This window comes from Syngnathoides biaculeatus, chromosome 13 (assembly GCF_019802595.1).
Source record: "Syngnathoides biaculeatus isolate LvHL_M chromosome 13, ASM1980259v1, whole genome shotgun sequence".
Taxonomy (NCBI): Eukaryota; Metazoa; Chordata; class Actinopteri; order Syngnathiformes; family Syngnathidae; genus Syngnathoides; species Syngnathoides biaculeatus.
The window spans coordinates 20,176,220-20,190,210 of record NC_084652.1 but is presented as its reverse complement, the minus strand read 5'-3'; the positions used below and the strand labels follow the sequence as shown (position 1 = coordinate 20,190,210).

At 40.6% G+C, this 13,991-nt stretch overlaps 1 protein-coding gene across 2 annotated transcripts; it reads right to left on the bottom strand.

The window, feature by feature from the left end:
* Positions 1 to 1,692: 1,692 nt before the first annotated feature.
* Positions 1,693 to 12,293, bottom strand: ppp1r35 (protein phosphatase 1, regulatory subunit 35). 2 transcript variants are annotated; one of them, XM_061840160.1, is made up of 7 exons: positions 11,974 to 12,293; positions 10,227 to 10,437; positions 9,921 to 10,059; positions 4,113 to 4,234; positions 3,936 to 4,026; positions 2,546 to 2,739; positions 2,018 to 2,153 (listed from the first exon to the last, which is right to left on the bottom strand). In XM_061840160.1, exons 2-6 carry the CDS (start codon positions 10,407 to 10,409, stop codon positions 2,588 to 2,590), a joined length of 687 nt encoding a protein of 228 aa, XP_061696144.1. In that variant the 5' UTR covers positions 10,410 to 10,437; positions 11,974 to 12,293; the 3' UTR covers positions 2,018 to 2,153; positions 2,546 to 2,587. The 2 variants fall into 2 exon arrangements, with proteins under 2 accessions (XP_061696143.1, XP_061696144.1); XM_061840159.1 differs by lacking the exon at positions 2,546 to 2,739 and having other exon boundaries at positions 1,693 to 2,153.
* Between the last annotated feature and the right edge of the window lie 1,698 nt (positions 12,294 to 13,991).

The following is a 13,991-nucleotide window of genomic DNA, read 5'->3' as shown; positions in this document are numbered from 1 at the left end:
AGCTGCTTATAACAGGGGATTTGGCTATGTCAAAATTAACCAATCACATTCAAATGCACGACACACCTGCCACCATTTAAAATGCCTCGAATAACCCCCAGATCAATCAAATATTTTCTAGTAGGATTTTCTGACATTTTTTTCTTTCTAGCAGATGCCAAAAGTTTGTTACCAGTTACTGTATTTGGATCTGTTCACAAATTCCCCAACTTTGTCTAAGGCCAGTCCCATTCCAGATGATGGAAAACAGCATGAGTCTGAAACCATTTTTGCGTCCTGATCGACGAGTTAAGAATGAGTTTTAAACTTCAGTGTATTGTACTGTATTTCACTGGATTGGATTCCCTCATGTATCAGTCATTATTAAGAATCTGTAAAAGTAAAGACAGGTACATAAGAATGCACACTTGATTACAACTGTTTTAAGTTTTAATTTTTTTGTTTTATATCTATGGCCCTTTTAAATTGTTTTACATTACATAAAGTAATTATGACTTTTAAACTCTGTAGGTTAGTGATACAGTCTGACGCTTTACAATTTCTGATTTGCACGAAGGTAAATTTGTCATAAACTCATGACCTCCTGGATTCACATAATTTCTGGATTCATGTGCCAGTGCACCAATGTAGTTCTTGTCAGTGTTACTAGACCCACCTTTCAGTTCTAACCACAAGCCAAACCTAAAATTGGGTGATGATTGATACGAAACCCAAAGTGCGTCACCATTACCAGTGACCTTTCGCTTGCCCAAATAGCAGTTTGTTATCTCTGAGTCAGTGTTACAGAGTACCTGTTTGAGTGGGAGCTCTGCCAAGTCAATGAAGTATTTAGCACTTTATTCCCTGTAAAGGAAAATGATACTTAGGAATCTAAACCAGCTAGTTTAACATCATCACCCAGCTAGAGTAGGTGCAGTGGGTGGTAGAGATCTTGAAATTGTGCCATTCAATGCCATATTCATTTGTAAGTAATGGTGTCTTTAATACTAAAACATTGCAAGTGCAAGTTGTACAAGTTACATGTTTTTCAAGTCCACATTTTCACCCAGATTATTTTAAAATCTTTTTATTTTTGCTGTATTTTTTTTTTTTTTTTTTACAATAGACTGTTGTCTTCTCTAATACTTCCATTTTCATGTCAGCGTCATTCAGTTGCCTCAGCACCTTCCTTACCCTTCTGCATTCCACTGGTATCATTAGCCTTATTTACTTTGGGTTCTTATTAGATTCCTTGTTGATTTCACTATCTTTTTGTGATGACTGACACAGGCGTTTTCATTTAAAACTGTTTGCTATTGCAGTTCGAGTTTACAGTGATGAAATGTGGTGTGTCATACACATACCTATAGTACAATAGCTAAATGAGACTCCCAACTCATTTACAGAGCGGTTCACATCAGCCTGATCTTAAGGTCAACATGGTATTTGCCTGTCATACTTGTGATTAGGTGTTTACTTTCATCCTTTGTTGACGGGAATATTGAAAGCTGACCAAAATTGCATGTGTAAGCGCAGGTAATGCACTCACAAAGCTTCACAGGAGGCTTATGCTCTATATCAGTAAAGAATGAACGATACTGATAATTTTTTGCTGTTATAGAATTACTAATGTGACATTCTTGAGTTACCTGAAAACATTAGTGACACACCTAAGGGTTTCAGCTGTTTGGTATGAAACCTTCTACCATAACAAAAACATATACAAATACTTTATTGAAATACTACGAGTACAGGGTGTACTTCTTGCCCGAAGTCAGTTGAGTGGGTTCATCTTGCCCATGACCGTAGTCAGGACAAATAGATAGTGAATGGACAGATTGAACAAGTGAAAACTGAATAAAAATTGGGTTATGGGGCGGCTTCCCAACGATTCCGTCGTCTGTAAAGGTCGAATGTCGACGAGGCGGGGTAAGGTGCTGGGATGGGGTGGCTACTGACTGGCTCCTCGTCCAGGGGGAGGGGCTTCTGTCTAAACAAGTCAGGGGTCAAAAAGATAAGCGGGGAGGGGCTTTCTGCTGCTTTGTTGTCAGGACTTCGTGGTGGTGGGGCCAGAACCAGCCTGTCCTTAATGGCGTGGCTTATCAGCTGACTCTCAGGCACATCCACGCTGACCAATGAGGTGAAAACGGTTTGAGATCGAGAGACGTTGGTTCCTGTGAAAAGAGTACAGACATTTAAAAAAAGACCTTGGGGAGAAATTTGGGATGGAAAGAGAGGAAAGCAACACAATCAATCCAGACTAATTGGTCTTAAATGGAGCCTTTAAAAGTTGTCCTTCACAATTTTAAAGGCTGATTAATACTTAAAAACCCTGTGAGGTGACTTCTGATTTTTTTCTCACCCACTAAGTACATAATACATGATGGAGTTACTAATGGAGTAGTGGTACACATGCTTGATTTGGTGCACCCAGTGTTTGATTGATTCCCGCTCAAGGATGGTGTTGATATGTGCCCTGTGACTGACTAGCGACCAGTTCATGTGTCTGCTTTTCGCCTGAACTAATCGCTTTTGTTCACATACTAATATAATAATCTAACATTACCTGGCCATGGGAGCACGGTGGGCCACTAGTACAGCATTGGCCTCACAGTTCTGAGGACCGGGGTTCAAATCCCGGCACCGCCTGTGTGGAGTTTGGATGTTCTCCCCGTGCCTGCGTGGGTTTTCTCTGGGCACTCCGGTTTCCACCCACATCCCCAAAACATGCATTCCTTCGAGATTGTAAATTCTCCTTAGCTGTGATTGTGAGGATAAGCGTCTTTGAAAATGGATATGGAAAAGAATTTACAGAAGAGGTTGTGTCATAATGCAAATTCCCAAGTTTTATGTGCTTTGTGTTATTCAGGCTACCTTAGTATGTTGAAAGGCAAAAGGGTGGGATACACTGTAACTAGCAGGAAGCATGTTCTCAAATGTCTGACATTAGAGTGAATCACGGCCTGAAAAATACGTGCCTCCGTGTTAGATGAATGATTAACTTTACCTGGACTTTCTCTGTGTTATGTGTGCACACCGAGACAATCCCATCAAGGTGGTAGGGCTGCATTATTAAATGAATCTTAATCGTGATCACAATTTTGACTGCCATGATTAAATGAGACAGATCGTTTTTGATTTTTTTTTAAAATGTAAAATTTCTGGACTGCTGCATCTGAAAAATGCTTCATTTTCAGCAGTGGCTGCAACACGGTTAGCCTGCCACAAGGGGGCGAAAGTATGGTTAAGGCAGCGATTTTCAAATTGGGGGCAGCACCCCCTAGGGCGGTATGAGGGGTAGGGGGGCTAGTTTGAAAACTTTTCAGTTAAATTACACCCAGCAGATGGACCTAATTTTACTGAGCACACAAGCCCACACCAGGCACTCCCTTGACATTAAATGAAATTATGAAAAATGTTAAATTTTAGTAAATTAATTTTGTCTTTTGTTAGTGGGTTGATAAATTTGCAAGTGTAAAGTCAACAGTAAAAAAGACCACTGCAGTGATAAGTGAAAGCTAATCCTGTGCGTATCTATACAAAAACTGTGCGACTGTGTGTGTGTAAATCTCCAACAGTGGGGTGCTCCAAAAAAGGTTCGGGAAACATTGGGTTCAGGTTTCATTAAGACTTCCATAATGATTAATTTTAGCGAGTCATTCTTCCAGAGCTGACACTCGTTTCCACAAATGTTGATTCAGGCACTCATACAGTTTCAAGTGTAAAACGATCTGTGGCTCCATCTATGGATTATTTACAGCCCTGTCCAGCCGTGTGGAGTTGTACAAAAAGGGCTCCATCTCTGGATTTTTCATTCCAATTTCAGGTAGAAGGCATTATTTATCTATTTATTCATATTTCAGTGTCTTATAAACCAAACTCTTCCCTGCAGTCTGTCACATTTATAAGACATTTGTTTTCACTCTACAGGAACTTTAATAAAACAGTCAGGTTACCTTGCATTGCTTTGTAGTTTATCTGTTTTTTCATTTGCTCCACTTTCTGTAATGTCTCTTGGATGGCTTTGTGGGTGTTAAACTCTGCACCCTGGGAATAAATGAAAACAGTAATATTGCATGTTAAACATATTTAAATGGTAACCACATTTGCTTTTTATTGATCATAAAATAGACCTGCAATGCCAAAAGCTCTGCCTTTACAGCTAAGGTGGTGTTGAGCTCAACCTCCTCAAGACTGTCTGGATGGTCAATGGACACCGCAGTTGGTGGCTCCACCCTCTGGTTCTGGGCGCCATCTATCAGAGAAGTAGTCTTAGCTCGAATTTCAGGAAATTACTGGCTTTGTGCATGCTTACACATGCACATGGGTACTCAGACTACGCAAGTGGTTGTCAAACTTTTTACACCATGGATCAGCTCAAGAAATTTTTTAATAATTTCCATGTACCAAAAGAATGAACAACATTTAAATACTGCAGCAGAGTAGGCCCAAGTGTTCATCTAAAAATTAAAAACTGTATTTTAATAATGAATAAATATAAATGGTACTAAAACTTCTCTAATATTTAAATTAAATTATTTAAATTAATTAATTAATTATTTTGAAACTGACACTCTACTGGTTTAAAACTCCAAGACACTGTAACATTATGCATATCATGGACATTTCTTCTTCTTTTCCTTTCGGCTTTTCCTGTGAGGGGTCGCCACAGCGTGTCATCTTTTTCCATTTAAGCCTATCTCGTGCATCTTCCTCTCTAACACCCACTGTCCTCATATCTTCCCTCACAACATCCATTGAACTTTTCTTTGGTCTTCCTCTCGCTCTTTTGCCTGGAAGCTCCAGCCTCAGCACCTTTCTACCAATATACTCACTCTCTCGCCTCTGGACATGTCCAAACCATCGAAGTTGCTCTCTCGAACCTTGTCTCATAAACATACAACTTTGGCTGACCCTCTAATTAGCTCATTTCTAATCCTATCCAACCTGCTCACTCAGAGCAATAACCTCAACATCTTCATTTCTGCCACCTCCAGTTGTGCTTCCTGTTGTTTCTTCTGTGCCACCGTCTCTAATCCGTACATCATGGCCAACTTCATCACTGTTTTACAAAATTTGCCCTTCATCCTAGCAGAGACTCTTCTGTCACATAACACACCAGACAACTTCCACCAGCTGTTCCAACCTGCTTGGACCAGTTTCTTCACTTCTTTACCACACTCACCATTGCTTTGGATTGTTGACCCCAAGTATTTGAAGTCGTCCAAGAAGGAGAAAAGGATCTCTACAGGTTGGCCAGACAGAGGGATAGAGATGGGAAGGATGTGCTGAAGGTTAGGGTGATTAAGGATAGAGATGGAAATGTGTTGACTGGTGCCGGTAGTGTGCTAAATAGATGGAAAGAATACTTTGAGAAGTTGATGAATGAAGAAAATGAGAGAGAAGGAAGAGTTGAAGAGGCAAGAGTGAAGGACCAGGAAGTGGAAATGATTACTAAGGGGGAAGTCAGAAAGGCATTACAAAGGATGAAAAATGGGAAGGCAGTTGGTCCTGATGACATACCGGTAGAGGTATGGAAGCAATTTGGAGAGATGGCTGTGGACTTTTTGACCAACTTATTCAACAGAATACTAGCGGGCGAAAAGATGCCTGAAGAATGGAGGAAAAGTGTTCTAGTTCCCATTTTTAAGAACAAAGGGGATGTTCAGAGCTGTGGGAACTATAGAGGAATAAAGTTGATGAGCCACACAATGAAGTTATGGGAAAGAGTAGTGGAGGCTAGACTCAGGACAGAAGTAAGTATCTGCGAGCAACAGTATGGTTTCATGCCTAGAAAGAGTACCACAGATGCATTATTTGCCTTGAGGATGCTCGTGGAAAAGTACAGAGAAGGTCAGAAGGAGCTACATTGTGTCTTTGTGGATCTAGAGAAAGCCTATGACAGAGTACCAAGAGAGGAACTGTGGTACTGCATGCGTAAGTCTGGTGTGGCAGAGAAGTATGTTAAAATAGTACAGGACATGTATGATGGCAGCAGAACAATGGTGAGGTGTGCCTTAGGTGTGAGGAATTTAAGGTGGAGGTGGGACTGCATCAGGGATCAGCTCTGAGCCCCTTCCTGTTTGCAGTGGTAATGGATAGGCTGACAGATGAGGTTAGACTGGAATCCCCTTGGACCATGATGTTCGCAGATGATATTGTCATATGCAGTGAAAGCAGGGAGCATGCAGAGGAACAATTGGAAAGATGGAGACATGCACTGGAAAGGAGAGGAATGAAGATTAGCCGAAGTAAAACAGAATATATGTGCGTGAATGAGAAAAGTAGAGGGGGAAGAGTGAGGCTACAGGGAGAAGAGATAGCGAGAGTGGATGACTTCAAATACTTGGGGTCAACAATACAGAGCAATGGAGAGTGTGGTCAGGAAGTGAAGAAACGGGTCCAAGCAGGTTGGAACAGCTGGCGAAAGCTGTCTGGTGTGTTATGTGACAGAAGCGTGTCTGCTAGGATGAAGGGCAAAGTTTACAAAACAGTGGTGAGGCCGGCCATGATGTACGGATTAGAGACGGTGGCACTGAAGAAACAACAGGAAGCTGAACTGGAGGTGGCAGAAATGAAGATGTTGAGGTTCTCGCTCGGAGTGACCAGGTTGGATAGGATTAGAAATGAGCTCATTAGAGGGACAGCCAAAGCTGGATGTTTTGGAGACAAGATTTGAGAGAGCAGACTTCGATGGTTTGGACATGTTCAGAGGCGAGAGAGTGAGTATATTGGTAGAAGGATGCTGAGGATGGAGCTCCCAGGCAAAAGAGCGAGAGGAAGACCAAAGAGAAGGTTTATGGATGTGGTGAGGGAAGACATGAGGGCAGTTGGGGTTAGAGAGGAAGATGCAGGAGATAGGCTAAGATGGCAAAAGATGACACGCTGTGGCGACCCCTAACGGGACAAGCCGAAAGGAAAAGAAGAAGATTTGAAGTCATCCACCCTCGCTATCGTTTCTCCCTGTAGCCTCGCTCTCTCCCCCCACACCTCTCATTCACGCACATATATTGTGTCTTTCTTCGGCTAATCTTCATTCCTCTCGTTTCCTTTGCATGCCTCCATCTTTCTAATTGTTTCTCCACCTGCTCCTTCCTTTCACTGCATATCACAATATCATCTGCAAATATCATGGTCCAAGGGGATTCCAGTCTAACCTCATCTGTCAGCCTATCCATTACCACAGCAGACAGGAAGGGGCTTAGAGCTGATCCTTGATGCAATCCCACTTTCACCTCAAATTCTTCTGTTGTTCGTATGGCACACCTCAACACTGTTCTGCTGCCCTCAAACATGTCCTATACTATTCTAACATCAGACTTCCGCATGCAATACCACAGTTCCTCTCTTGGTACTCTGTCATAGGCTTTCTCTATACCCACAAAGACACAATGTAGCACCTTCTGACCTTTTCTGTACTTTTCCACTAGCATCCTCAAGGCAAATAATGCATCGGTGGTACTTTTTCTACATAATACTGTTGCTCGCATATACTGACTTCTGACCTGAGTCTTCCCTCCACTACTATTTCCCATAACTTCATTGTGTGGCTCATCAACTTTATTCCTCTATAATTCCCACAGCTCTGAAAATCCCCTTTGGTCTTAAAAATGGGAAGTAGAAAACTTTTCCTCCATTCTTCAGGCATCTTCTCACCCGCTACGATTGTTAGATAAGTTAGCCAAAAACTCCACAGCTTTCTCTCCAAATTGCTTCCATATTTCCACCGGTATGTCATCTGGACCAAGTGGTTTTCCACTTTTCATCCTTCGTAGTGCCTTTTGAACTTCCCCCTTGCTAATCATTGCCACTTCTTGGTCCTTTACACTTGCCTCTTCTACTCTTCTGTCTCTCATTTTCATCATTCATACACTTAGCAAAGTATTCTTTCCATCTGTTTAGCACACTACTGGCACCACTCAACACATTTCCATCTCGATCCTTAATTAGCCTTACCTGCTGCACATCCTTCCCATCTCTACCCCTCTGTCTGGCCAACCTGTAGAGATCCGTTTCACCTTTTTTCGTGTCCAACCTGGTGAACATGTCGTCATATGCCACTTGTTTAGCCTTCACCACCTCTACCTTTGCCCTACGATGCATCTCAATGTATTAATTTCGCCTCTCCTCAGTCCTCTCACTGTCCCACTTCTTCTTCGCTAATCTCCGTCCTTCATTTCCTTGATTCATTCAACCTTATTTCCCAACATGGACATTTGATTACCAGTAAATAATTCTTCACATACAACTAGTGGAACTGAACTGTCACTGTGCAGGCCTAGGATGAGATTTCCCTCCCTCTCCTGTCCCCTGAAGGCCAGCACGTACCACGGCTATAAGAGTTTGGGTTTTTCATGATTGTTTTAACTTTGTTTTGAAATTCCAGCATTTCCCCTAGTTTGAGAATTTACTTTTGATGGGGAGCAGGGCAGCGGTGTGGTGTTTGATAAACACATTCAATATAATTTAGTGAAAGATTTATGAACTTTGCTTATTTGTTGCAGACACGGGACAATATAATTTACAGTTGGCTATTTACAACGTTGTTTTATGTCAAGTTTGAAGTAAATCTAACAATTTGCTTGCTCTCAGCATGGGCCGAAGTCGAATGTCTTGAGCTGACGTCACCAATGAAATGTTATGCATAAATTATTGGACAAAGCCCAAAACAAAGGAGATTTTTTCATTTTATAGTTAGTTTTATTTACAGAACAGCGGTGAGATGTGCCGTAGGTGTGATAGAAGAATTTAAGGTGGAGGTGGGACTCCATTAGGGATGCGCGAGAGAGTGAGTATATTGGTAGAAGGGTGCTGAGGATGGAACTACTAGGCAAAAGAGCAAGAGGAAAACCAAAGAAAAAGGGTGATGGATGTTGTGAGGGAGGACATGAGGCCAGTGGGTGTTAGAGAAGAAGCTACACGAGGTAGGCTTAGATGGAAAAAGACGACAAGCTCTGGCAACCCCTGACGGGACAAGCCGAAAGGAAAAGAAGAAGATAGTTTTATTTAGTTTCATAAACAGAAAGTCACTTCAGTTATTCTTTGGTTAACACTCATTTTATTTCATTTTTCAACTTAACTGTTTGTTGTTTTGTATGTTTTTGTTGACTCTAATAACCCTGGCACTCACACTACTCTCACCATTCAGCAAAGTCCCATCACTGCATTATTTCATGTTCCATATCCACTACTTTCATGATAGTGGATTCTTCTCATGCTTCTGTTTATATTTAAGCAATTCCACAATCACAGCTCATGCATGGGCCACCCGGGTAGCTGTACATGCCTTTGTTTTTCTAATTTTGCAGGTCAGCAGTTATCATGAATATAATTGGTGAGCGGAGCCACCACAACACCCTCACTGTGCACGGCCCAAACGTAGGCCACCAATTACTATTTAACATAAGTAATTGCATGACACACATCAACAAAATTACACAACTTAGTGTGCTAGGTGAGGAGAAGTGTACTAACATTGAACAATTAAACACATGCCAAATGGTTCTACTAGCCCAGTTTGAGTAGACTCAAACTGTCATTGTCAAGAAGGCTTGCACAACATTAGCGGTGGGGGTTAATGACACTACAATTTTTATTGCAATATAACACCACAGTACATTTATTTTGGTAGTGTATATTTGTTATTTAATGAGTTTTATTAAGTGACAGTTTCAGACATTTTCCTATCTGACAAACTATTCACAGTATGATCAAGATTGGTGGAATGATGCACACAGTGTTCGTGTTGTTTTGCCTCAGACATGGGGGGACATTGCGATGTAGCGAGTGCATATTCGTACAACACTAATACAGTGCTCAAACAATATATCTTGCAGCCCGATGATTCAGGTGCATTTTAGGTAATGGAGGCAACTGCGTCTGCCACAGGAGAATGAGTAGACTTGACCAAAGGAAAAAAATAAAATGTGACAGTCACTCACTTTTTAGCTTCTGGCTCCCATGGTGTTTATCTCTCCACCGCCTCTGACAGTTGGTTGGTTGTTGAGGAGGTGCGTCGCTGATCAGTGGGATTTGCGGCTCAGGTGTTACCTTCACAACCACAGCCTCTTTAAAACACACCTGTTGAGGGCAATGGTTGTCTTTTGTTGGTATCAAAGGTTATAGTCTGTTTCCTAATCATTCATCATTGATTGAAGTTCAAATTTGTTTAAAAACATAGCAAGGAAAAGTTATCAGTTCCCAATTAATGTTGCAAAGCACTGTAAACAGTGGCTATAGCAGGTCACCTTTTTGTCAGTCTTTCTTCGTGCCTGTTCCTTCGTTTCTCGCTTTGGTTGCGTGCGGGCAGGGCTGACTATGACAGACAGGTCAAGTTCAGGACAAAGTGTCAGCTCAAATGTGGAAGCGACAGGGATGGGGGCCACTGATGGAGAGGGGGGAGGTGAGAAGAAGGAGACTGAGCTTTCCATCCTGACAGAGAAATGCAGTGGCGTACTCCTTGAAAATTGTTGGGGGAAAAAAATAGGAAATGGTAATGTTCACCAAAGCAGATGTGGCTGATCTTTTAAATTATGTTACGCTCCCATATGTAGCTCATGTTTCTCAGTTGGACATTGTTAGGTTGTTTTCATAACTCAGTTGAATATCTCTTCACTCATGTCAATCAGCACATAAAGCAAGAATGTAGTAAGAGATGTTGTCGGATGTTAATTGAGATGCACTGGTCTATCATTAACCTACAGTAGTGCAGTAATACTCGTTTTAATAAAACCAACTGAACTAAATTCCAGGCCATAATTATATAATGCACAATAGTGGTGTGTGTGTGTGTTACCCACATACTGTAAGACGCACACAGAAAAGTCATTTGTTTATAAACCATAACTTCTGCACACAAACCTTATCATTATTCAAGTAGTAGTTGACCTCCGCAAACTCATTTTCAGTGTCATTTGAAAAAACAGTTAATTCTCTCACGTCACAGTCTGGCAGCTCGAGGGCAGGCCTTATTTTACATTCATCCTTTATTTGTCCAGGAAAAGCTAATTAAGAGATAACATTTATTTTTCAAAAGCCAAGAGCCAGCAGAAATTGTACAGTGCAGAAGACAACATTAATATAAAACATAGACTAGAAATTTACTGTAATATTTAAAATGTATGGTATCTGATTAAAAAAATGTGACAGAGCACAAATGCTTCAGAGTACGTTAATAGTGTTTTTTTTTTATCTATTCTAATTCGGCAGGCTTTCTCAAATTTTTGAGGGGCCGCTTTATTGGGTTAATGACTCAAATCTAGGTGCCAATTATTGAATATTTGTTTAGGTGATTTTCTCCCCACCAAACAGATTCAGATTTTTTTTTAATTTACCTAAGACATTTACTTATAGATCTACATTACAATGCCACTGGTGAAATGTTTTTTTTTTATACAATTGAAAGTTAACTATTCTTAAAAAGAACGTACTTGAATTATCACGCTCTACAATCTCAATATATCAGTGCCATTTAAAAAACTATATATTTTTTTAAATCCTGATAGTTGCTAAAGTGGCAGGCTACAACATAATATAATGACGGTACACGAGAGCAATTGATAAAAAAATATGGGTCACACTGAACAAATAAAAATCTGCAAAACAGCCGGACCGCGAAGGACGGAGAATTACTGTATCTGTACTGAATGACGATCATTTGTCCCCAGGACTGCAACTCATTGTTTGACTTGTGCATCCTTGGACTCACAAAATCTCAACGTGTCAAATGATCGACGAAGCGTGCATGCTTGCCTACGAATGCTTAAATTATACAAGGGTCGTAAAGCATGTCAAGACAGCACTAATGATCATATTTACCGAAGACGTCAACAACACAGCCAACAGTATCTCACTCATCTGGCAAATGCACCTACCAAACATCGTTAAACAATTGATTCCATTAACGAAGTTAACGAGGTGAGCTAACGAGATATGTACATGGAATCGATTCGTCAGATGTTAACAAAGCTTGCGTAAGCAGAACAGTGTGTCTACCTGAGTTCGAGGGGGAAAAAAACAAACAGCAGGCCGGTTCAGTTTAGTCGTCCACTGTTTGTACTTTCCTGTGTCTGTTTCAACGTAGTTACTTACAAATTACCGACTGTCTCCCACCAATCAGAGATGACAGGGGCATGTAAACGCGTATACGACATGTCCGATATTCATGGGTTTTTTTTGTTTTTTTTTTTTTTGCCTGATGTTTTGTTTTGTTGTTGTTGTTTATCGAGGAATGAAAAGTTTCGTTTCGCAGTTAAGTTCCCTCCGTGTCGGCGCTGCTTTCCACAAGCATTTCCGGATTTGGTTTATGGTCTCACCAAATGTCGCAGCGACACCCAGTGGTGTGTTTTTAAGCATGCGCAATGAATGACTTTTCTACGGTACACACTGTACGTGTAGAGATGTTTACCTTTAATCTCGGTTTGAATAGGGCAATATATTACAGTCATTCAGATCTCTTATTTGGTTTTGCTATATCTGTGGAGCTTCCAAGTCATCCAGGATAAGGAGAAAGCCTTATTCAGTTCAAATATGGAGTCTGGAGTTCTTATATGTCTTCTTCAGATGTATTTCGGGATCAGGTTTTTAAATAAGCAAGACACAACTGAAATATGAAATATTAATGCTTAAAAAACACTCATATCACAGTGTTACATTCTGTAAGATCTCTGGGGCCTGTTTGAAAACAAAAAGGAACATTTCCGATGGAGAAATAAGGGTACATTTAAGTGGCAGATATAGCAGCTCTCATATCAATTCATTCAATAATAATAGAATGATATTCCATATATTTACAATACAATGTTTGTTTTTTAAAATGGAAAGATTAAAAAACATTTTCCTAAATGTGCAAATAGTAACATTGATATAAATCAGATTAAAATTTACATTTACATAATTGCTTTTGTTCCCTCTATCTGTTTTCCACATAAAGTATTTTCATGTGTGAATTATGTGTATATCCATCGTCTCCAGTGAGAAAGGGTTGTGCCTATCTTCAGTTCACAGCAATGTTGAGCCACCTCGCCCTCAAAGATTGTCTCCTCCATGGGTAAAGTGGCCTGGAGTAGGGCATTTTGCAAAACAGCCGTTATGCAAAACAGTCATTCGTCATTCGCCAGCCACACTTGGTTCGCAACAACAACGGCAACCCTAGATTGAACCTGAAGTGGACACAACCACCAGAGACCTCAAGGTTTACCATGAGTGGACACAGCCGGTTCTAAACATTTTGTTATGCAAGGCAACATAGAAAATATATGTTACAGTACATACAGTATATCCATTTATCAACATTTACATTATAGCTCAGTACACTACAACACAGATTTAAGAAAATATATCTTATGATTTATATCATTTGATTGTTGCCAGAGTGGCAGCTGACACTCAACATTCTCACCAGTACTGAGCAATAACACCAATGTGAGGCAAATTCATCGCTGTTTTAGAAGTTGCCAGCCAAGTTGCCACAAAATGAAACCAGTCTGTTTTATTTCCGCTTGTCCTCGCACATAGTTAGGCAGTGAGAAATGTTTTAATTGTGTAACTTGTTTAGACAGCAAGTGCCACTTTGGTATTGTGTTGTGTTTCTGCCATAACATCCAAAGTTTCTCTGCACCATCTAAGGGAGATTGGAAAGCTGACATGGACTGATTTCAAGCTGTACTTATCCTCTCAATTTTGAACTCCGACATGGCGGACAAACAAATAATGATCACGTAATCAAATACTATTCATAGGGGAACTCCACACCTAAGATTTAGAACTGAATATGCCTTTTGGATTGAAGGTGGAATGTCTTCTTCGAAAACCACAAAGAGGCAGCCTGATTTTACTCTTGAAGATTTCACTGTGGTACTTTTGTTTTGTTTTTTTATTGAACATACTCCCTCAAGGACAACTTTAACTCAAACTTTGCTATATAATTTGGTGCACAACACACATGGGATCAGATCACACACATCCGGGTGTGGAACGAGAGATAGCAAAGTTTGAGCGATGCGAACGATCTA

What these genes read in the sequence shown, in the direction of transcription:
- ppp1r35 (XM_061840159.1), bottom strand. Translation starts at nt 10,409, where the DNA reads ATGGAAAGCTCAGTCTCCTTCTTCTCACCTCCCCCCTCTCCATCAGTG. An exon ending in TGGGAGCCAGAAGCTAAAAA is followed by an intron (nt 4,235 to 9,920) that starts GTGAGTGACTGT and finishes CTTCTCTGATAG; the next exon opens with ATGGCGCCCAGAACCAGAGG. An exon ending in CAGAGCTTTTGGCATTGCAG is followed by an intron (nt 4,027 to 4,112) that starts GTCTATTTTATG and finishes ATTTATTCCCAG; the next exon opens with GGTGCAGAGTTTAACACCCA.